Source organism: Rosa chinensis, chromosome 6 (genome assembly GCF_002994745.2).
Source record: "Rosa chinensis cultivar Old Blush chromosome 6, RchiOBHm-V2, whole genome shotgun sequence".
Lineage (NCBI taxonomy): Eukaryota > Viridiplantae > Streptophyta > Magnoliopsida > Rosales > Rosaceae > Rosa > Rosa chinensis.
Window position 1 is genome coordinate 23948666 of NC_037093.1, and position 24957 is coordinate 23973622.

Here is a 24957-nt window from a genome sequence, read left to right on the forward strand (position 1 = left end):
TGTCTAGAATATATATGGAAAGTTTCAACTCATTTGAAGTTCATTTGATCGGCCTGCCGCTGCTCCTTCCTTGCCTAGCTCGGTTTCTCCTAGCCGCAGTAGGAAAATGTGCTAAAGTTGACTTTTTAGTGCATTTCCAAGCTTCTCCATCATTTCCTAGCATGATAAGGAAAACATAATAAATAAATATAAATAAACACAAAGGTTAAGAAAAAGTGCAAGATTAGGGGAATAATTAGTAGGTAATTATGGACCTAACATATTCCTAGGGTTTCGACTGTTCCTTGCCATAGAAGGATTATTGATTGAAGTTTCCTATTCAATCTCCGCTACTTGACTCCAATAAGGGCTCGTTTTCCTTATGGATTACTGAATGGGTGAAGCTATAACCCAAACCCAAGTATGCTTATTTTTAGGCAGCAGGTATCGGCCCTCTATGCTAAATCCACTCAAACGATCTTGCCAAAATTAATTTTGGGCTCAAACAGAGATTATCTTGTCTCCAACTGAAATACCTTCACTGATGGAAGATACGGATGTATCCAACAAGGTTGCGCAGAGTCTTGTCTATAGTCATATTACAAGAAGAAGATTGCAATTGTTTGCTGAAATTTGCCCAGAGTAGGACAATTTGTTGCCAACTATACTTGTAGAGGCTTTGTGATGCTATGTTATATATGGTGTGTAGAGTGGGAGAGGATCCTCTCCTAAGCAAGAAAGTTGCCTAACCTTCCTAAGTTTTCAACCACGTAATGACACGTGTAACAGAAATATCCAATGACCACAATAGTGCCACGTAGTGATTGACATCAAAAAGACAAAAAACAATGATATTTTTCCCCACCGATACACTCTTCTAATCTTCAACCTCCAAAACTCTCTTCTGGACCAAATTTGACTTGATTTTACTTCCACTCAGTTCCACTTCGGTTCAAATTTTCTTAGTCTTTGTTGAGTCCTTGACTCATCCTTATGGGTTTTGGTGGTTGATAAATTTTCTTCTGGGATTTGGTTGGGATTCAATTGATGGCACAGAATAGGGAATGCTAGTCACCAATTGAATTGGTGTTGTTTCAACCATGACAAAAACTCAGACTGATCATCAATACCATAGAACATCTTGCTCAAACTTCCTTCTGTGACCATATATGTGGTTAATCTTCTAAGAGCATTGGAGTTGCTCATGCTTTGATGATGGGTGTACTAAGAAATCTGCTTGGTACATTTAGAAACACCTTTTTTAATTAGGTTTAAGGCAAAACTGTCATTTTACCATTGAATTGGGTGCTTGGGAATTAAAAACTGTTGCTAGGTTAAGGGTGCGTTTGGGGGGGGGGGCTTTTTTGCTCCCCTGCTTATAAGCATCTGACCTGTGTGCGTTTGGTAAACCAGCTTTTGCCCCACTTCTGCCAGAAGCCACTGCATCTTTTGGTTGAAAAGCCGAAGCCAGCAATCCCTTGCTTTTAGAAGCAGGATATTGTTGGAGATATGTACACTATGCATTCAAACATGCACCAACTAGCAAGAGTTGACATACCAAATGACTGGGCAACGCCATTTGCTTAGGTAGTGGGTGCTCTAACCACTGAGCTATAGAAGTGAGTAATTTGATTATTTGTTTCTCATTTTCACCTTTTTTTATATTTTTTGTTTATTTTGTAATTTGACTATATCACCCGTATCTGTTTTATGAGTTGTATAGATTTTTAATATTTTAGGGTTATTTTGGTACATTTTTTTTCTTTCTGTTTTGGCTAACAAAGTCTCTTCTCTTAATAATAGTGTGTGTGTGTGTGTGTGTGTGTGTGTATTGTTATAAGATATTGACTTACTTTGTAGAGAGTAAGAAATGTATAAAGAGAGATGAGGGGAAAATGGAGAAGTGTATTATTCAGTCTCAGAGGCCTCCCTTATATAGAGGTAGGGTTTACATGATAAGTGTTCAGACTGTTGATTTATTACATGTAAGTCCCTAACTAATAACGTGGACAGCCACATAAGAATTAATATTTACAACACTCCCCCTTGGATGTCCACCAATTGATGATGGTGTTAGACGCGCTTACTGTTGCCTCATAACCTTGTCAGGTAACAAAAACCCAGTGGGACAAAATAACCCTGGTCGAAGGACAAAAAGAGCACAACACGCATGTGTCCTAGGTAGCATGATTCTTGATGCTCCCCCTGATTGAAATCTCCCCCTGAACCTTGCATGCATCGCCTGATAGCTTCGAGAATCGTCTCAATCCAATTCCTTCTACTAATTTCTGGAAGGTACATTTAGGTAGAGATTTGGTGAATAAATCAGCCAAGTTTTCATCGAATCGAATTTGCTTAGCTGCAATTTCTTGATTCTTTTGAAGCTCATGAGTGTGGAAGAATTTTGGCGCGATATGCTTAGTCTTGTCACCTTTGATGAATCCTTCTTTAATCTGAGCAATACAAGTAGCATTGTCTTTATACATGACTGTTGGATTGTCAGTTGCTGAAGGTAAATCACAAGTGCTTCGAATGTGGCGAATCATTGATCTTAACCAAAAACATTCTAGGCCAGCTTCATATAATGCAATTATTTCTGCCACGAGTGTTTGCTTAGATGATCGCCATGAAATTTCCGTGTCTCCACAAGTAAAAACATATCCTATTTGAGAGCGACCTCTATGCGGATCAGAGAGATATCCTGCATCAGCATATCCAACAATCGTGGGATTATCAACAAATTTATTTGTATAAAATAAACCCCTATTTGTTATACCACGAAGGTAGCGTAAAATGTCTTTTACGCCTTTCCAATGGCGTGATGTTGGAGCAGAGCTATATCTTGCCAACACACTAACTGCAAATGCAATGTCTGGTCTTGTACATTGTGCCAAATAAAGTAGGGCACCAATAGCACTAAGATATGGTACTTCTGGACCAACGATAATTTCATCATCTTGTCTTGGACGAAATGGATCTTTCATAGTGTCAAGACTCCGAACAACCATTGGGGTACTTAGTGGGTAAGCTTTGTCCATACCAAATCTCTTCAGAATTTTTCCAGTATAAGCAGATTGATGGACAAGAATCCCACTTTCCAAATGCTCAATCTACAGCCCAAGGCGATACCTTGTTTTTCCAAGGTCTTTCATTTCAAATTCTTTCTTTAGATATTCAGCAGTTTTTCCAAGTTCTTCAGAACTTCTAATCAGATTCATGTCGTCGACATAATCTGTGACTATTGCAAAACCAGAATTTCATTTCTTAATGAACACGCAAGGACATATAGGGTCATTGACATATCCTTCCTTAAGTAGGTACTCACTGAGGCGGTTGTACCACATTCGTCCAGATTGCTTCAATCCATATAAGGATCGTCTCAGTTTGATTGAGTACATATTGCGTGGTTTTGTTGCTTCAAGCAACCTAAGTCCTTCTGGGACTTTCATGTAGATATCAGTATCTAACTCACCATATAGGTATGCAGTAACAACATCCATAAGTCGCATATCAAGTTTTTCCCAAACTACTTAACTTATTAGATAGCGGAATGTGATAGCATCCATTACGGGAGAATATGTTTCCTCATAATCTATCCTAGGCCTTTGTGAAAAACCTTGTGCAACAAGTCGTGCCTTATATCTTGCAATCTCATTTTTCTCATTACGCTTTCTCACAAATACCCATTTATATCCAACCGGTTTGACATTGGGTGGTGTTTGGACAACAGGTCTGAAAACACTGCTTTTTTCTAGTCCGAAAACACTGCTTTTTTCTAGAGAATTTAATTCAGTTTGGATTACATCTTTCCATTTGAGCCAGTCATGTATCTATCTGTCTACATTCATTAACATAGCGAGGTTCAGTGTCATCGCCTTTTATTATTTCAGTAGCTACTGTGAATGAGAATATATTGTCTATGATCATATCTCTACGATCCCACAACTCATTGGTGTACACATAGTTTACGAAAATTCCTTATTTTCAGGTACCTGAGCCTCTTCATGGGTTAGTGTCTCACCGATGTCATTTTCCTCTTCTGTAGTCACAGAATCATGAATTGTGGATCGGACATTAATGTCTTGCCCAATATTCTCTTCAGGGGCGATTTCATTAGGATTCAGATGTGTCTTTGATTTTCTCTTTCTAGGAACTGAATCTTTTGAACCTACAGGTCTGCCACGCTTCAGGCGTGCAGCAGATGGTTCATTGGCTGCCACATTATTTTGTCCAATTTGGACATTAATTCTTGCCGATGCATTTATTGCTGGGATATGTGATCTTGTCACTTTTGCTGTGTCAGTGAATGCATCAGGCATTGTGTTAGCAATATTTTGAAGGTGCAGAATCCTTCGTACTTCAATTTCACTTTCTTTAGTACGAGGATCAAGATGAGATATAGTAGGTACAGTCCACATTAATTCATGACGTTCATTTGGAACAGTCTTATCTCCCCCTAACGACGGGAATATTGTCTCATCAAAATGGCAATCTACAAACTGTGCAGTGAAGGTTTCACCCGTCATGGGTTCTAAATACCGAATAATGGATGGTAAATCAAAACCAATGTAGATTCCCAATCGACGTTGAGGGCCCATTTTTGTACGTTTTGGCGGTGCAATAGGCACATAAACAACACAACCAAATGTTCGAAGATGAGAGATATTGGGCTGACTCCCAGAAACAAGTTGTAATGGGGAATATTGATGGTTGGCTATGGGCCTCAACCGAATTAAAGCTGCTGCATGCAAAATTGCATGTCCCCATGCATAAACTGGAATCTTTGTTTTCATTAGCAAAGTGCGAACTATTATTTGAAGTCTCTTAATAAGAGCTTCTGCCAAACCATTTTGTGTATGAACATGAGGAACCGAATGTTCAATTTCAATTCCCATAGACATGTAGTAATCATCAAAGGTTTGAGATGTAAATTCACCAGCATTGTCTAGACGAATGGACTTGATAGTGTAGTCCAGGAATTGAGCTCGTAATTTAATTATCTGAGCAAGTAGTTTGGCAAATGCCACATTACGGGTAGACAAGAGGCAAACATGTGACCATCTTGTAGAGGCATCAACTAGGACCATAAAATATCGAAATGGTCTACAAGATGGGCCAATCGGTCCACAAATGTTCCCTTGAATTCTTTGTAGAAAAGATGGGGATTCGATATCTATCTTTGCATAAGATGGTTTAACCACCAATTTCCCTTGTGAGCAAGCTTTGCAAGGGTTGCTTGGCAAAACAATATGTTTAGTCATCAATGGATGTCCATTGGAATTTGTAATGATCCTACGCATCATGGTGGATCCGGGGTGACCCAAACGGTCATGCCAAAGCATAAATGTATGTTGATTTTTGAACTGCTGGTTCACAACATGGTATGCCTCAATTGGTTGAATGGTTGTGTAATACAACCCAGATGATAGGGCAACCAATTTTTCCAATATATGCTTTTGGCAGTTTTTATTGGATGTAATACAAAGATATTCCACATGATTATCAATTCCGGTCTCAATGTGGTATCCATTTAAATGAATATCTTTAAAACTGAGGAGATTTCTTCTGGACCTTGAAGAGTATAAAGCCTCTTGAATGGACAATTGAGTTCCATTGGGTAGCCTAATGTGGGCTCTTCCAGAGCCTTCAATCAGGTCTGCAGGACCTGAGATAGTAGTCACATTAGCTTTAGAAGGTGTTAAAGTGGAGAAATAAACCCGATCGCGAAGGATCGTATGTGTAGTGGCACTGTCAGCAAGACATATTTCTTCTCCATCCTTCATAAGTTGAGAGCATCCAAAATCCATTTTCATGCCTTCATAAAAAAATAATAATAATTAATTAGTCTAACTAAGGCAGGAAGGCATGATATTATAGATCATTTATAGATAAAACAATTTAGTCATTAATTTAGGTACGAAAATAAAAAAATATATTTCTCCTTTCTGCAAATTGTCGTAAAAAAATAATAAAAATATAAGGAGACTAGTTATAAGTAGTTTCGTATATAATTTCCTACTAATAGATAAGTATAGTCTCAAAAGTCAAAATTAACTTGAAGTAATCCAAATATATAGTTTGATAACTAATCATGATCGTCATGGATAAAGACCACATTGAGATGTTTATCCGTGTAGATATAATAAAAGAGCATATCATATTGAATAACTAGTTATATACCCATCATAATTACGAATGAGTAATTATCCATGAGAAAGTTAAATTACTTAGACACGTGAGTTATATATGTGAGTAATTAAATCATATGCAATTTAATTAGACGCATCATAGACCACATGATATAGCAAAAAGGGAGTTTCTATTCATACCTCCAATATTGGTATTTGGACCTCTCTCTTTTTCCAAATAATAGTTGACTTTGTCAACTCATGTCAAATTACCAATAAAGATAAGGAAAAAAAAATCTCTTCTTATCTCTACGAATAATAATACTCTTCAACTTGGGGAAAACTTTCTCTTCCAATGTAAACGCTAAAATATATATCGCCAAAAGTTATTTAACGTTGTAATCAAAATTTTCAGAATTTGACTTTGTCCTCGTAAAGTGATAGACTTCCTTGCTCAGATAGCTGACAATTTATAAGATCTATCACTACCCTATAAAAAAATAAAAGGAGAGAAAATGAGAAATACAAAGACACTTCAGTTGATGAAGCCTTACTCATTCTGAATGCAAACAAACATGTGAACAAGCGGCGACAAAAAGCAGTACTCCAGCACATTTATATGATAAACGCAGCAATGGGTAGTTGTCCACAAGATCTTCTCGTAAATCATCAGTCAGAGCAATTTTATGTGAAACTATTCTATAGATATGATGAAAAATTCAACCCTATGATATAAATCTATATAGAATGCACTAGACTCATGGTTGATTATTGTAATTTCCTCCACTATCCCTTACATATCTAAAACAAAAGAACCATGTTCATTTCAAGTTGCTATTGAATCAGTTTAGGGACAATGACACCTAAATGCAATGAAAATAATACTTGGAAAACATATTTGTATGAGATGATAAGCAAACATGGTATTGTTGCCTACGCTAACCAAGAGTTGACAATTCATTGAAAAAGTGCTAGCACCTCTGTAACTCGTATATGGAGGATGAACTTCCAAAAAAAAAAAAAAATTGCTGCAATTCCAAATCTTCAAAAACTAAAGGAGGTCCAACTAATGATTTTTGAAAGTATAAATAAAATCTAAAAAAAAGAAAAGGGGGTTTTATTGATTTTATTGGATGATGAGCATTATAGGAAGATTAGAGAGGTGTAGATAGCAAAATGGTTATTGGTAAAAGTAAGTTGGAGGTCTATTAAGTGAGGAGGTCAAAATGCCAAATTTGGAGGTATGAATAGAAGCTCCCTAGCAAAAATTATCCAGAAAGAAAAAAAAACTTCTTTTTATTGCCTTTCAAACTAGCTAGGAACAAACCAAACTAAAAAAAACAATTCAGAGGCCTAAACAAAAGGTGACTAATGTAGAAAGAAAATTAAAAAAAAATGCCTAAACATAGGCTAACAACTAGTTGTCGTCAAGAATTCCACCATTGGTCATATCATCAAAATTGCTTCCATTGTTCGCAAAAAAAATCTGAGACATCAAGCGGAGTAATGTCCATAGGCTTAGATGAATCTCAAGGGTCAGAGTGGTCAATGTAGTTTGTCTCCACATTTTTCTTTTTCAAGGAAGCTTTGTAGAGTGCCACCAAATGGTCTTCTGCACGACAGGTGCGAGCCTAATGGCCTTTACCACCACATTTAAGACAAACCTTGTCTTCATTTTTATGAGTTTTGATCATCTGACCATTTCCTTTAGTAATCTTGGCATTGTTCCTTGGGCCCAACCGCTAGTTGTAGCCCCCACGAGCTTGACCATTTTGTCGACCCTGACCAGGTCTATGACCACGGTTACGGGCTTTGCCATGCCTTCCACCACGTCTATTGCCATGACCACTAGTAAAAGTAGCATTCACTTCAGGGAATGGTTGTGATCCTGTAGGGCACTGATGGTTCTTCATTAAGAGCTCATTGTTTTGCTCAGCCACCAGAAGATAAGAGATGAGATCAGAGTATTTGGTGAATCCTCTTTCTCGGTATTGCTGCTGTAAGACCATATTTGAGGCATGAAAGGTGGAGAAGGTCTTTTCAAGCATCATGGCCTGAGTTACAGTTTCTCCACAAAGATTCATTTGGGAGGTGATACTGAACTTGGCAAAATTATAATCTATCACAGAACTATAATCTTGAAGGTGCAGATGCGTCTATTCATAACGTGCCCTAGGGAGCACAACAGTCTTTTGGTGAGCGAACCTATCTGCCAAGCCTGTCCATAGCTCAAGTGGGTCTTTGACAGTTAAGTACTCGTCCTTCAATCTCTGATGGAGATGGTGGCGCAGAAAAATCATAGCCTTAGCTTTATTCTGCGGGGACGCTGAGTTTCCTTCCTTGATTGTTGGCCCAAGGTTTTGTGCTTCGAGATGAATCTCGGCATCAAGGGCCCAAGACAGGTAGTTCTTGCTAGAGATGTCAAGGGCGACAAAATCCAATTTTGCCAAATTCATCATCTTCCTGCCACAATGAAGATGAGGTATGTTAGGATCCATATATCACTATGCCAAAAAGGCCTTCAGACGACATAAGTTTTGTTTTATGTCGTCTGAGTTTTTCAGACGACATAATTTTTATTTCTGTTGTCTGAATATACACTAAAACCATACTGGTTTAATTTGGAAAAATGGTGAGCATTCAGACGACACATTTGTGTAGTTGTAGAAGGTGGTGATTTCCTATCTCAAATTTGGATAAGTGGTGAGTATTCAGACGACACATTAGTGTAGTTGTAGAAGGTGGTGATTTCCTATCTCAAATTTGAATAAATGTTGAGCATTCAGACGACACATTTGTGTAATTGTAGAAGGTGTTGATTTCCTATCTCAAATTTGGAGGGATATCCAAAAGTTGATGAGCTTTTCCCTCTCAAATAGCCAAGCCCTAGTTAACTAGAAATTGACATTCGGACAACATTTAAATGTTGTCTAATTGTGGAGGTTGTTTTAAAAATTTTTGAGTTATTTTGGCTTGTGCTTTTTGACCTCTATCCCTCACAATTAAGTCATTTTCTCTCCTTCTCACTCTGCTCTCTCAACCCGACCTGGAACCCGCGACTTGTGCTTTTTGACCTCTATCCCTCGCAATTATCCTTCTCATCAGCTCTCTCAGATCTCGATTCTCACTCTCTCGATTCTTCTTCTTAGCCTCTCCTTCGTCTTCTTGGTCTCTATTTCATCTTTCGCGTCCGGATTATGGAGCTCTCCAGCAACTAGTAGAGCACTCTAGAAAAATTAGGCTTCTTCGCTATTTAGGTTCTTCCATTTGTGGGTTTCTCGATTTGGGGATTTCACGGGTACTCAATTAGCCACTTCGACAATCCAATCTTGCGTAGATTCATTCAGTTTACTTCGACATCCATAGCTGGTGAGTTAAATTCGAGATTTTAGATTAGGGTTTTGATTATTTGGCAAAATTTAAGAAATCTGGTGTTTTCGTTTGTGTTTAATCTGAGAGTGGACATTGGGGCTTGCTAAATCAAATCAAAATTATTATGTCATGGTCTCAGAGGATGGAACTGCTCCAGCTACTACACGAATGGGAAATCCATTCTCTCCTTCTCAATTTTCTATCTTTTATGGGTAATGGGTAAAACCAAATTGGGGTTTTTTTGTCTGATTTTGATTTTGGGGTTTCATTCTGATTTTTATTTTGGGGTTTGTTTCTGACTTTGATTTTGTGGTTCCTCACTCTGAGGATGACTGCAGGAGGCGTTCTAGAGGCAATCCAGATTCAAGAGAATTTTTGTGTTTAGTGGGAGCAGTCTGGTTATCGAAGAACATTTATTATTTTTGTACATAGGTATTATTTGCACATCAGCATTATCGTTTTGAATGTAAACTTTGTTAGTCTTCAGGGTAGAGTTTCTTTGCTTTGGTATATATCACTGAGCTTATGTGTTTTTGGTTTGTACAGGGAGAGGGAATTTCAGTAGCAAGATGATCGATTTAGCTATGAAGACCACCTCAAACTCTTCGTCGACAACTCTAGATCGATCAAGACCAAGCTTACAGTTCAGTAATCAATGGTGTTTCTATTCATGTTATTAGTTAACTGATAAAGATAAAGCCTTTAACCCTCTTAATATGTTCTTTAATTTTCTAGGATTATTCATATGATATGAAGTAGAGTATTCACAATTGTGTTGGGCTTTGATTTTTGCGTGTGCTTTTGTTTTCAATGGGATTTCCTATTGGTGGTGGCATCAAAATGATTTTGTTTTTGGTTTTTGTTTTACTGAAATTGGGAGGTTGCTGTTAGCCTAATCGCCAAATTCAAAACCACTGGAAGTAGATCTTGGTAAGGAGAAATGTCTTTAATAATCTGCCATCTTCAACCCAACTCAACTCAGGCATTTTCTTTGTCCATCTTCAGTAGATCTTGGTAAGGAGAAATTTCTTGGTAAGGCATTTTCTTTCTCCATCTTCAGCAGATCCTGGTAAGGAGAAATTTCTTGCTAAGGCATTTTCTTGATCTGCTGAAGGAGAAATTTCTTGCTGAGGCACTTTCTTTCTCCATCTTCAGCAGATCTTGGTAAGGAGAAATTTCTTGGTAAGGCATTTTCTTTCTCCATCTTCAGCATTTCCATCAACAACCCAACTTAGGCATCCTCTTCCTCTTCCTCCTCCTCCTTCTACATTAGGTAAAGGTCATTTTTCATGTTTGCTTTGCTAAGTTCTTTGTTTTGATTTCTAGGAATTTGCTAGAAAATTTTTTGACATTGGAATTTAGCAATAGGTGGTTAAACATATATAGCCAATAAGTGGATGCGTTGAGAGTGTGGTTTTGATATGGGTTTCAAAGTTTTTGACTGTTTGTGTTTGAATGCCACTCCTTGAAATTGGTATCATGTGTTCACTTACTAGTAAGCATAATATTTTGAGCACTTTTGGTAGTAGTAGAATTGTGTTTTCTTGTGTCTTGTGTTTGAGTAATAAAGTCTATAATGAGATGAGATGAGAATGTCTTGAGAGTGTAAGTAACAAGGTTTTAGATAGTCTGATGCTGTAGGACATAATGAAAGAGATGTAAATAAGGATATAGTCAGTGACTGATTTACACCATCCCCTAAAATATATTAATTGTGTACAAAAAATATATGAATAAGGGATAGTTTACTCCCATTTTCTCCATTTTCGGTACCCTAATTTGCAGTCTTGATGCTTCATGAGCAAGCAACTCCTGTAGTTACTTAAAGAATGCTAGCTACATATACTTTGACTCCAACTACTTGAAGTTTGACAAGTTCGATGATCTTTGCCCGCTTGCACTTGTTAAAGAGGTACAACATCAATGTCTTCTATTTTGGTTACCTATGTAACATGACCCATTTACATTGATATTATAAGAAAATGTTTGTTTGTTGCGGTGCTATTTGTTATTGTAAGGTATTGTGACTTAATCCTTGACAATAAGCCATTTCTTTCAGAATTTTGATGATGTACTAGTTCCTACTGATCATGTAAGTCGAAGTTATAATGATAAATACTGCTATGTGACACCTCCCACTTTCTTTATAGTTTCTCAAGTTATAATTTACAGTAGTCATATTAAGTATACCCATCCAGATGCAAACTAGTCATTATTGCTGAGCAAATCATATAACTCTAGTCAGTCCCTTGTAAAGCCACTTTTTTCTTCTTTTCTGAAGCATCTCTAAAGAAATTAAAACTTCTATATCCTTATTTTTGCATATCCAATATTATCCATCATTGACCAAACTTCTTTTTATTAGTTAACTGAGAGAGGTGGTTACATGGACCCTTGAAGCTATGTGACGCACCAGGAATAAGAGGTGCCTACGGGTGTATGTCAATAAGGATATAGGCATTGAACAAGGGTAAAGCTATGTGACACCTCCCACTTTCTTACATACCAACCTTCTCAGCTCTATCAATCTAGTTACTCCCTATATATGTTGTATTTGCAGGGACATCTACAATCATTTTGTAAGTGATGCAACTGGAGGAGCAACTTTATGCAAACGGAGATAGGTACTCCAGCTGATCCCTTCCCAGCAAGGTTTGTTTACTTTATTTTAAAAGAAATATGCACATATATAAGAGATCATCAAGATTGGGAATCAAGAAGGGGGGATTTGCAACATATTTGGGATCAGTAAGGTGAGTATTACATATTTCCTTATAGCTTCCTCTCTTTATTGGTTTTTTTTTTTTTTTGGCTTTTCTGCAGTAGGTGTCTCTTGATTTATTTACCTTAACTCTTGTCTTATAAGTTTCTTAAGCATTCTCTCTAGTTAGGTGGGACTAGTTGTGGCATTGCAATGTGGGCATTAAACTTTTTTTTTTTTTTTGAGTGCAAGGTTTAGAGTTGGTTAGGGTTTTCTGAAACAAGAATTATTACTTATGATATGATGAATTTTGTTGACCATTCAGAGTTTGAGTTTTTGCATCGTAACACAGAGAATAGAAGTTTTGTTTGATGTTAGAAAGGGTTAGAGTTGGTTAGTGAAACAAGATTTAGTATCAATGTAAAAACAGTAAGATGAATGAGCAGCCTCTTAGTTTTAACTTGTAATGCAGTAGATAAAGCTTTTGTTTGCTGTTAGAAATGAATTATATGGTTAACCAAAATTGTATTGTTTATAATGAATTTAACTAGTACTGGATGCATCTATAAATGGTATTTTCTGTATCAGAATTTTTACCACTGACTGTGTTTGTCCTTCAGGCTTGTAACTCTATTATTATTTAATTACCAGGGACTTGATCTTCAACAATCTAACTGGACAAATACCAGACTCACTGTTTAATTTGAGTTCTCTTTCCATCCTGTAATATCTCAAGCGCTCGTACTTGTTTTATTTTCCTCCTAAATGTACTCTTCAAGTACTACTTGAGGCATGTATTTCTGTCTTCATGATTAGGTTTCTTGGAAACAATAAGTTGAATGGCGCTCTCTCTGAATCAAAAAGCTCATCTCTTCTCAATGTGTAAGTACTTCAACATGTTTTCTCTAAACATCATCATAATTCATTACACTTGGAGTTTTCTGATTTTTCTGATAAGTATGTTCTGTATTTGATGAACTATCTGAGTCATCTCTTTGTTGATAAATATAATGTACTTACTTCGGCTTTATCTGAACTGTACAATATCAGCTTCTACATGAACTTGAAGGATTCTGAATGCCCCCACTTCTTTTTCTAATTAACTCATAATCTTTTTGAGTGACCTCACTACTAGATGCTACTGTTCTTTAGTTGATAATTTTTACTAAATGCCTACAACTAAGCAATAATTCCATAGAAGTACAGATTTATATGCAGTGAGCTATAATAACTAGTGAACAGATGTTTCTCACCACTAGAATTTATCGTAACAGGACTATTTGACAACAGTATGAGAAGGAAAATAGTAAATAGCAATGAGTTGCAGCTAATTGTCTAAAGTTCAACCCACAACGTAGCTACTTTTTCTATAGGAGGCTTGCATTTATTTATTTAGTAATTTACTAATCTACTGTTTCTGTCCCATCAAGTTGGTTAGGAGCCCATTCTTTGTCCTACAACTTGTTCAGTCAGTCAGTCGGTCAATTTTTTTTCTCAAGATATGGCTTCTCATTGCTGGAAATCCTAAACCATAATCTTGTGGGTTCATGGGAAAACATGGAGAAATAGGGGTTTTAGATTCAAATTAATATGATGCAAAATCATATATCAGAGTATCGATAGGCTTGACCAATGCCTGAATTTTGATAATGGTCATGGTATTATTATATTTAATTGTATGAAACTATGAACTATGTAATTGATGTATTTGTCATGACATGTATGCAGAGATTTATCATACAATAATCTAGTTGGGAGCATTCCTTCTTGGGTCAACGGAACGAGTTTACAGCTGTATGTCCTGATATTGCAGTACATATCAGATTTTCTGTTTGCAACATGATTCTTTTTTTTTTCCTAACTTAATAACTGCTTTACTTTTTTATATATCAATTTGTTAGTTTATCAATGTCAGTTTTTCCAGCAATCATAACGATTTTGTTTTGGTAGGATGTCCTTGCATTTATATACTTTATATGATGACATTAACTTTGAGAATTTCTTTGGGTCTATTTGCAGTAGTTTAGTTGCCAACAACTTCACCCTTGACAGTTCAAACAGCAGGTGATTATGTGCATCTTAGCTCACTTTCAGTATATTGAACATTTGATTATGTATATGAGTTACAAGTCATTATCACACATGCCTGTCATTGTTTTGTGCTTTTGTTTCTCAATTGAGGCTGCATCCAAATCCGTGTGGTACTGGCTTAGATCCTGAATCAAATCTCTCATTATTTCAGTTCTGACTCAGGCTCACACTGTCAATCCAATGATCTATTGGTCGTATCATCATATGGTTTCCCAGATCTATTAACATGTTATGTTTGTTTCTCCCCTATTTTGGTGATAGTCATGCATGATTGTGTAGGAAGCTGTCAAGGGACAATTATGGAGATTACGTGATCCCCAGGGGAAGCCACCAGGTGTAATACAGTAGTACAGCTAGCTAGTTCGTATATTTAACTTGTGTCTAGTAGAAATTCTTCCTTCATTAAGTATTTGGACTTGTCTGCAGATTCAAATTAGTAGATATGGGCCATTTTGAACTGATGCTCATGATTAGGTTTGTGTACATGAGACAATGGTGGATTAGTGAAAATTTCAATGAATGATTTGGATGTGTATTTTATGGTTTTATGAATGGGCAATTTTAATTTTCTGATGCATGCATACCAATTGTAACAGGGGACTACTAATATGTGTTATCTCAAATTGCAAGCTACAACAAAGCACACCAAAATGTGTGGTTGCAGCTGAATAAAATCAACACAAAAAACAATTAGAAGTCTATTGTCTTTTTGGCATTGGGACGACAGAAAATTGTAGTCTAAATGGAAAACCAACAACATAAGTTAGACGAAAGTGTTGGCCAAAGCGTATGATAACAACAAATAAGTGTGGTTGGAATTAATTACAGACAATATAAAAGACCTAATAAAAGACCTTTCACACAACACTTAAGTGTCGTATGAATGTACCCTAGACCGATATTTAATTGTAGTCTGAAATACTTTACGACCACAAATAATTGTCGTTTAAAGTAAATTAGCACAACCTTTAATTGTTGTTGTATGAGAGAAGACACTACATATGAGTCTTCATATTTCTTATTTAAGGGCATTCAGACCACACAAATAAGTCTTGCAAATACGCTTCACACAATAGTATTTAAAAAAGACTGTGGTTGGTTTGTTTATCAGACATTACAAAACTGTTGTTTGAATGCTTTTAAAGAAACAGATCACAATGTTCCCAAAATGCAAAATTCATCAGACAACACAAGACTTTTATTTTTTTATGTCGTCTAAAAAATCAGACGACAGAACACTTCTGTCGTCTGATGCCCCCAAGAGACGACACCGTACTAGACGACATATTTTTGTTCGTTCAGACGACAGAACAGTTTTGTCGTCTGAAGGCCTTTTTGGCATAGTGTATAGTGTTAGAACTACAGATTCTTAACAAACAAGTAATCAATATCGAAACTTCAGGTTCAAAAAAAATAAAGTGAACATTGGATCGCAATTATATGCACGAAGCTTCAGGTTCGTGTTCTTATGATTAGAACTTCAGGTTCTAAAATTCCGTATTTTGGAACTTCGGGTTTAAATGGATATGTACTCAAAACTTCTGGCTCGAGTAACAGTAGTGAAACTTCAGGTTCACTTGGATTATGAATATTAAGCATGCTTGATAAAACATACAAGGTAAATTTAATTAAATAAATATTAAATATACGATAAATAATGAAATAGCAAACATATATCCGTTATGGTAACAACATATATCTTATATATATATATATATATATATATATTTTTTTTTTTTTTGAACAAACCCAAATAGGGCGACTATCATTCATTGAAAGCCAGAAATGGCCATTACATATCCTCCCTCTACCATCAAGGGGTAGATAAAGAGTTTGTGGTAGTAGCACAGTGATACATAGATTAGGTCCAATCATTTGACAGTTTCATGCTCCGAAAGGAAGCCTATACACTATTAACTACTACATAGTAAAGGCCGAGTAAACTAGACTTGATGACGCTCACTAAAAAAAACTAGAAGCATAGCTCCCTAACAAAGTAGGGAATTATTTTAATCAAAATGACTAAACTAAATAGGAGGGCCTAGATCACAATCCAGCCCAAAACAAGCAGCCCAAAAGCCCAAGAGACGACTTGACCCAGGCCCAACAAGAATGGTCCAACCCGAGCCGAAAGACAATTTCTAGCCACACTGGTCGTCGACCATCGCTACCTAGCGCCAGACTTCGTCGCTGCAAACCACAGCCGAACTTCGCCGCCTCAACGCCGTACCTCGCCACAGATCCAGAGCCAGACCTCGCCGCCTCAAGTCCACGCCGGACTCACCACCACGCCCACGTCGAAGCCCGACTGAGCTACGCCGCCCCTAACCTAGCCTCCCAAGATGTCGATCCAGCACCCCACCATCATGTCGCTGATCCTGGAGGTGCCCCAACGAAGCCCGCCCTCGCCTCATCGCCCCCACCGCACTCTAGATTTTGTCCAGTGCTCATCGTCAGACCACCGAGCCAGACCACAAGCCAAAACCACATCCCACCAGATTTTCAGGCAAATAGTGACCGAACACCCGTCCGACAGCAACTCATTAACGACTAGGCAGACCGATGCCGACCATGGGCGCCGCCGGACGAGGAGGAAGTCGCAAACCCTGGACCCAAGCCGGCCAAGTTTTTTGGAGCAGAAAAGATAGGTTTATCATTAATAATTGTTGGCACTATATCTTTTATATATATATATATATATATATATATATATATATATATATATATATATAAGGAACTTTGTTGAAGCATACTTATCGTTCCTATCTTTGTGAAACGATATATGAAATCGGAACGTATTATACATATATATAACATTGGCCATCTTATTTAGAGATCATTGCCCATAATTAACAAACATACGAAAATGTGGACGCATGCTTGCCAACATATATTATACAGTAAATGTAAAAATTTCTTCAAAAAAGTAAATTGAAATATAAGGCTCATAGATCTTGAGTAATGGTCAGAAGCAATAGAGTTGCACCATAAGGACTCGTGGATCATCATAGAGTTTTAAAGAAAAGAATAGAGCGTGCTGATAACTTGTTATAAAATATTGTCTTACTTTGTAGAGAGTAAGAAATGTATAAAGAGAGATGAGGGGAAAATGGAGAAGTGTATTATTCAGTCTCAGAGGCCTCCCTTATATAGAGGTACGGTTTACATGATAAGTGTTCAGACTATTGAGATATTACATGTAGATCCCTAACTAATAACGTGGACAGCCACATAAGAGTTAATATTTAAATCTTTAAGGCCTGATCTTCTTCTTCTCGATTCAGCCTGTGGAACTTCAATCATGAACCACAAGTGAACTCTGCAGCTCATCAATTGAGAGGGTGTCTGTGTCCTTCGACTCCTTGATAGACTCCACTACATAGGTGAATCTCTCAGTTAACGTCCTCCAGATCTTCTCTACCACTTTGGAATCCGGCATGGTTTCACCATTGCTCCTCATTTTGTTTGCCACAGCTGTGACCCTAGCGAAATACTCAGTGATTGTCTCGCTTTTCTTCATCTCCAACAGCTCAAAGTCTCTTCTCAAAGCTTGAATAAGAGACCTCTTAACTCAAGCATTCCTACCAAATTTCTTCTTCGGTGAGTCCCATACAACCTTGGAGTTGTGTCTGTCTAAATTTTGCTCGAAAGTGGCTCTGTCGATGGCCTGGTACAGGTAGTGCTTCCCCTTGTGATCCTTGGTCCTTGCATTATCCAACAACGCTAGCTGCGCATTACTCAACCCTGTTCCCGTTCTTGGTTCCTCGAAACAATTCTCTATGAGGCTCCATAAACCCTTCGATCTGAGGAAATTTTCCATCAGTTCACCCCAATGGTCATAGTGGACGCCATCGAAGTGAGGGATCTTTGTCAAACTCTTATCCTCACTCATCTATCTCTCTTTCTCTGTTTCCCTTTCTAAGCTGCGGCTTTTACTCTATTCTCAGGCCCAGTGGGGCTCTGATACCAGTTTGTTGGGAATGAGAACTTTGCAACACACTCAAACTCACGAAACTGGATTGAATACTTCTTATCATTATTCAACTACAACTCTGGCTATTATATAGCCTCAGACTCTAACAAACTAAACTGAAAACATGCTCACGTATCGGCTACACACAGCCACGTGCTTTAACAGAAAACAAAGACTAAATCAAAGCATGAGATAATCCTAAGGACTAGGTCTTTATTCAACTGACTAACAAACCCTAAAGACTTGGACAACGCTCTTCATGGGTTGCAAGAGATGAGGGCTGTCTTTTGTATCCGTGAAGCTCCACGGTGGATTTTGACACCACCGTTGGAGATGCTCTTATTTATAGGGTTGTCCCATCTAGAGAAACAATTGAGATCCGATTCATATATGACTTTAAAAGAAAATGCTAGCCACACATGAAAATAAAATAATAAAAGCATAGTCATAGACACAAGGGACTTGTTCTTTATTGAAGAGCCTCCTTAATAAGTCTTTCAAAATTATTGTACGATGATCCTCCGGTGTCAGTAGCTGCTATTGCTTTCTTCTTCCATTCCTTTGCCTTTCGCCTCATCTTCATGCCTTTTTCCCCTTCCAGCATTTCCTTGACAAGCACTTCAATCTCATCGCGTTTAACATCATTGTTTACCTCCATACCAATTCCCCAATTGGTACATAGGAAACGACAATTCGTCTGTTGCTCAGCAAAGAAAGGCCAGCAAATTACAGGCACACCCGCTGATATAGTTTCAATAGTAGAATTCCAACCACAATGAGTTAGAAAAACCCCGACTGATGGATGTGCTAGCACCTGCTCCTGTGGACACCAACTTGCTATGTAACCCCTATCCTTAATCTCCTGGAAAAATTCTTCGGGCAAGACAACCGAATCCCCTTTTACCACATCCGGCCTAACAATCCACAAAAAATGGTGCTTGCTATTTGCAAGCCCCCATGCAAATTCTTTCAAATGTTGGTCTGTCATTATAGTTATGCTCCCATAATTCACATACACAACCGAATCGGGTTTCTGTTTGTCAAGCCATTCGAGGCATTTTGCATCTTCTTTCCACAAGCCTGAGCTGAGGGACTTGACCAATTTGTTTTTAGGCATGTGCCTACCAAGCAAAGCAAGTGGACCTATTGTGTAAATGTTGGGAAACATGGCTGAGATTTCTTCTAACACTTCATGCTCAAATTCGTCAAACGTGTTGAGGATGATTGCAGAGGATTTCAAGCAGTTTTGTGCTTCGGATCCCAAGAAGTCGAACATTATGTCGTTGACATCAGTGACTCTGATAAAGCTAGGGATGTCCTTGAGCCTCATATTCTTCATGCCTGGGATCCAATCAATTGGCTTATCGAGTGTACCATCTTGCTTGAAACTTTCATCTGATCGAAATGCATGCAAGGGGAAAAAATGTGAGTAGATAATGTTGATGTTTTACGGTAATTATAATAGTAAATTTGGACAACAAATATCTAAATTCAAGACAGTTACTATTCAATTTATACTATCACTTTAGTTTTCAGTCGTAAAACTTATATTTTATTACTTTAGAACACTCAAGTGTAAGTACATGCAAAGATGACAATATGAGAGGGAGAACAACTTGCTTAATTGAAAGCCAGGAGCAAAACTTAGGAGAGACAATCCTATGTACGTAGAGCCGGCCATTAATATCGATTTACTCATTCTACATGACAAAGAACCCCACACCCACGTCCCCTGCAATTCTGCAAATGAACCTTATTGGCTAGCCTATCCAATTCTGCACTAGAATACAGAGGATACGAATTATTGTAGTAATGGGGCCGATAAGCTAGAAGTTGAGAATGTGTATAAATATAACTCCCACATTGGAAAAATATAACTTTGTTTATGGGTTTATAAGGGTTTGAGCCACTTCATCCATTGTCAATTGGTTTTGGATGTGAACCCCAGATTACTTTATCACTAGACACGACTGTGCTTTTAATCTCGATCATTTGTCCGTTGCACTAAAATGTCTAAATCTCAATCATGGGACTGTTAATTATGCTATTTCTCGTTCTAGTGGTGGCCTAGCCTGGTGCTTGTTTATCTCTAGCCGTTTTTCTTTTCTTTTCGTTTTCCACAAGCAAAGGCTTAGCTACGCACGGGCTCTGACAGCCCACCTCAAATTTTGAAAAAAATGTTAATTTGTAGCTTGATTTTAGTTAAAAAAATTAAATATTAAAATGTAGACCACCCAAATTTCTAAACTTAGCCCATATATATATATATTTGTCATATGTATGTTATCTCTTTGCTTGAAGTATTTTATTATATTTTTTTTTTCTATTCTGCTTTAAGAGGCATACTCGCATCAAAAACTTGCTTTTTTGGATAAATAAGGTTAGAATAAAAGTTGGTTGAGAATTATGATACAGATTCAATAAGGCTATGGTATGTTAACTTTTCTTATACATCAACTACTTTTACCACTATGAGAACTCATTTTACCACTTTAAGGATTCATTTTACCACTTGAGAATTCATGTGATAACTAAGAAAATTCACCACTTAAAGGATTCATGTTACCACTTTGAGGACTAATATTATTATTTTGAGGACTCATTTTTCCACTTTAAGGTATTATATGCATGTCATACATTAACACATTGTAGAATTTCGATAATATATGATGTGGTTCAATTTAAGGAAGGAATAAAACATGTTACTTGTAAAAGTTTTTAAAAAAAAAATAAATTAAAACATTAGTAAACTTTTATTAATTTTTTTTTTTAGCACACCCCATTTTAAAATCCTAGCTCCACCATTGTCCACGTACAAGGTCTGTTTTCCTGTGTCTGTTGATTATTTCACAAGTGGGATGAGATAATTTGTAAGGGGTGGCTCTAGATCTGTTTCACTCAGCCTTCCATGTTTGACATTATACGAAGAAGTTTCAAGCCAAAAAAAATCAATGTATATGACTATTCATACCAACTATACACTTAGATTCATTAATACATACATAAATAAAACATAAACAAAACTCATTTGAAATTGTTCTTTAATATTAGTTTAGATTGATTTTCTTTACTCGATGGTGATGTATATCTCTTTTTCATCATCCCGTGTTTCATTTATCTCAATAATTAGGTTTCAGAAAGAATGAAGTACCTTTGAATGGAACAATGCCTCGTTTAACAAGTTCGCTGTATTGCAGGTACGCCATGAAGCCACAAGCAGAAGCAGTCCAAAACTGAACCACAGGAATCCCTAGTTCCTCTGTAGCTTCCCTCCCGAATCCCATCAAACCATCTGTGATTACACAACTAACTTGTGGCACTTCACATGATGAATTGATCTTCATCACCAGCTCCTTAAAAGGGCCTAGACATGTTTTCCTAGTGGAGTCACATAAAGCCGGGACATCTTGAGTTGCATCTTTCTCTGAAGGTGGCAACCCGTCCGGTATGGTCTCGAATTGGAAGTCCGGTAGTCCCTTGACAGAGTCGGAACCTCTGGATCGGATTAAACGTCGGTGGTTGAACTCAGTGTTGACAAATGTTATGCGGAATCCCCTGGAGTGCAGAAGCTTGGCTAATTGCATCATGGGGTTAACATGGCCTTGTGCTGGGAAAGGGACACAGACTGCATGCAGTTCTTTGGCTCCTAACCGTGTCAAACCCATCGTAATTTATGAAATATGAAAGTAGCTTGGCAAATCTTGCTTTTATAGCAACATTTAGATTGCCAAAAAAAAAAAAAAGGCTTTCCGAGCTTAACTTTGGTTTCTGGTAACATTTATGATTTATGTTAATCTCCCAACCACCTACGCTTCACTAAAACTGTACACATTGCATGAAAACAAGACGACAAAAATGTAGTCCTTTGACCAAGACCTATAATTTAGTCATCCTCAATGACTCTATCTGTCCAACGTACTAGCTGTCTTATGCACAATATAAATTGAGGAAGAGTTTTTAACGAAAACAACTAAAATGAGGACTAATTGATGACTTTTTTATGAGACTTATTTTTCGATCATATTTTCACATATGTTTAACTTATATGTAGATCACTTATGAAAATTTTTAACTAAATTAAAAATTGATAATGCATTTATAATCGTGATTAAGTTATGAACATGAACATTCATATTTAACAGATTTGGTTTCATTAATTTGGTATAGTCTGATACCTTAGCAATTAGCAATTTGAAATAAAATTTTCAGAAATGATCTACTCATAGATACATAAACATCTAAAAATTGATTTACCGTAATGTAATCGAAAAGTAAGTCTCCCAAACAGTTAATTAGAAAGTCTTAAACCAGTCTTTATTTTAGTGATTCTCAATATAACTGCTCCCTATAAATTAGTATATAGATATAATTCAACACAATATTCATTCACTTACAAACTAAAACATACATAATACAAATTGAATAGAGTTTATTAATTATAGACAACTAGGTAAGCAAAGTAAAAGTTATTTTCAATAAATCAATTCAAACGTATTAGACCCGACACAAAACTATTGTTGTATAAAATCTTGAAGAACTCAATTAACTGGATCCGAGCGGCACAGAGGAAAGGCTATGAACCATTCACATATCTATGGATGGAATTATCACTCACATGTATACTTGACTGATTCTTAAGCTTAATGGTTGATGATGTGACTCCACACAAATAATTGATGAGACAAGAATGAATTGTCACATTAATGATCTTTGCCAAAAGCCAACCAATCTCGGTACGTTTCAGTTAATTTAGTAGTTAATACTTGCGGGTCCAAATTTAAGGGAGTTGGAACGAATTGAATTTGAAGGACTACAGTGAATAAATATGGAGTTGCTGCCTTCAACATAAAGCGCCAAATGTAGTAGCTAAAATTGAATTCAAGTGTCAGCTACTTCACCGTTCACGTGGCTTTTAATTGCCTAGCTTGGCCCAGATGTACGCTCTGAGTGCTGAATTCAAATCCATGCGTAACAGATAACAACGTTTTCCTTGGTAAAATCAAAATGATAACGTACTATTGCATATAATAATCTACAACGACTAAAGAGCATAGTCGTGAAGCTAGAGGTGGCATTCTAAAGTAGTAGCTAGTGTAGAATCGCTGTAAATCTGTATGTAATTAGAATTTTATTTAATTAGGATATCCTGTAATTATGGAAAGATTGTTTCCTATTACAGTTAGACTACTCCTTTGCACTTGTATATATACCCTCATTGTGGGATGAATAGAATTATCGAATTAACCTTGAATTGAAATATTCTTTTCTTCTTGGTATCAGAGCAGGTTCAATCCTTTGAACTTGCCTGCATCCTTTGAATCCTGAATCCTGAATCCTGAATCCTGAATCCTGAATCCCAAAGCACACCACAAACCGCTGCGTACCACCACCATTAAAATCAAGCCATCCCTGAATTTTTTGAAACCCTGGAAAAACCAAACCTAAAAAAAAATAACAAACAAATCCCAAATTCCTCAATGGCCGTTCAACGCCGACCAGGTCCTCCTCCAGGCTTCTCAGGTCCTTCTCTACGCCGTCCTCATGACAAACCAAACCCATACGCAAACAAAAAATGTGTTGTCTGTGGGGAAGTAGGTCATACCATACCAAGGAGCGGTGCTATGAAGTGATTGGCTACCCTGATTGGTGGGATTTCACCAGGAAACCGCGAAAGAATCCGGGCAAGGCGGCTATTGCTACTACAGAGGAAGAGCATCTCGACAATGCCTCCGCTAATGTAGCGCAGTCAGGTATGAAGGGTAAGGCTACTTTGAATAATACATGGATAATTGATACAGGTGCATCTGACCATATGACCAATGACCCAAGTCTTGTGAAAAACTTTAGACGTTCCCCTCAAGACATTGTCTCTACTGCTGATGGTACTCCAACTCCGGTCACCGGAGAAGGTTCTATTGCTTTATCTGATACTTTAACCCTTGAATCTGTCTTAGTTGTTCCATCACTAGCTTATAATCTCTTGTCTGTTGGTCAAGTTATTTTAGCTCTTGCATGTATTGTGACCTTCTATCCGTCTTTCTGTGTGTTTCAAGACATTCTGACTCGGCGGATTCTTGGTTATGGTGTTAGAAGGGGGAAATTATACTATCTGGATTTGACAGAGACTGGAAAGAAACAGAAGCATCTTTTGGGACAGGCTAATCATATCAACGGGGTAGAGAATGCGAAGGAAGCTGTATGGTTATGGCATCGCCGTTTAGGTCATCTATCCTTTCGTTATCTTAAGAAGCCGCAACCTCAATTGTTTTCAGTTGTTAGCGATTTGGATTTCCACTGTGACATCTGCGAACTGGCCAAGAGTCACCGTATTTCATATTCACCAAGTCTTAATAAAAGTCCTGTTCCTTTTATGAAGATTCACTCCGATGTCTGGGGTCCTGCGAAAATTCCTTCTCTTTCTGGAGCTCGGTATTTTGTAACGTTTATTGATGATTGCACTCGCATGACATGGGTGTCAATACTGAAGAATAAGAGTGATGTATTTAGAATGTTTACCGAATTTCACAAAATGGTGGCATCTCAGTATCAACAATCCATCAGAGTGTTTCAGTCTAACAATGGTGGAGAGTTTGTGAATGGCCCTATGATTGAGTTTTGCCGGTCACATGGAATTCGTCATCAAACCTCCAATTCTTATACTCCTCAACAGAATGGTTTAGCAGAACGGAAGAACAGGCAGTTGATGGAAGTTG

General features: G+C 37.3%; 3 protein-coding genes and 1 long non-coding RNA gene across 5 annotated transcripts; 1 reads left to right on the plus strand and 3 right to left on the minus strand.

Annotated features, from left to right (window-relative positions):
* Positions 1–3944: 3944 nt before the first annotated feature.
* On the minus strand, positions 3945–4577 carry LOC112171092. The gene has a single exon (XM_024308326.1). It carries the CDS (start codon positions 4575–4577, stop codon positions 3945–3947), a length of 633 nt encoding a protein of 210 aa, XP_024164094.1.
* A 3272-nt stretch (positions 4578–7849) lies between these two features.
* On the minus strand, positions 7850–8605 carry LOC112171093. The gene is made up of 2 exons (XM_024308327.1): positions 8313–8605; positions 7850–8204 (listed from the first exon to the last, which is right to left on the minus strand). The coding sequence occupies exons 1-2, from the start codon at positions 8603–8605 to the stop codon at positions 7850–7852; spliced, it is 648 nt and encodes a 215-aa protein (XP_024164095.1).
* A 561-nt stretch (positions 8606–9166) lies between these two features.
* Positions 9167–14761, plus strand: LOC121050197. 2 transcript variants are annotated; one of them, XR_005802320.1, is made up of 7 exons: positions 9167–9476; positions 9818–9911; positions 10026–10122; positions 11265–11391; positions 11845–11949; positions 12040–14244; positions 14551–14761. It is a non-coding gene; the product is annotated as an uncharacterized LOC121050197 (long non-coding RNA). The 2 variants fall into 2 exon arrangements; XR_005802319.1 differs by lacking the exon at positions 14551–14761 and having other exon boundaries at positions 9167–9911; positions 12040–12903; positions 12997–13062; positions 13909–13969.
* Positions 14762–17380: 2619 nt separating this feature from the next.
* Positions 17381–22040, minus strand: LOC112172935 (linamarin synthase 2). The gene is made up of 2 exons (XM_024310445.2): positions 21396–22040; positions 17381–19639 (listed from the first exon to the last, which is right to left on the minus strand). Exons 1-2 carry the CDS (start codon positions 21907–21909, stop codon positions 18714–18716), a joined length of 1440 nt encoding a protein of 479 aa, XP_024166213.1. The 5' UTR covers positions 21910–22040; the 3' UTR covers positions 17381–18713.
* Positions 22041–24957: the final 2917 nt, after the last annotated feature.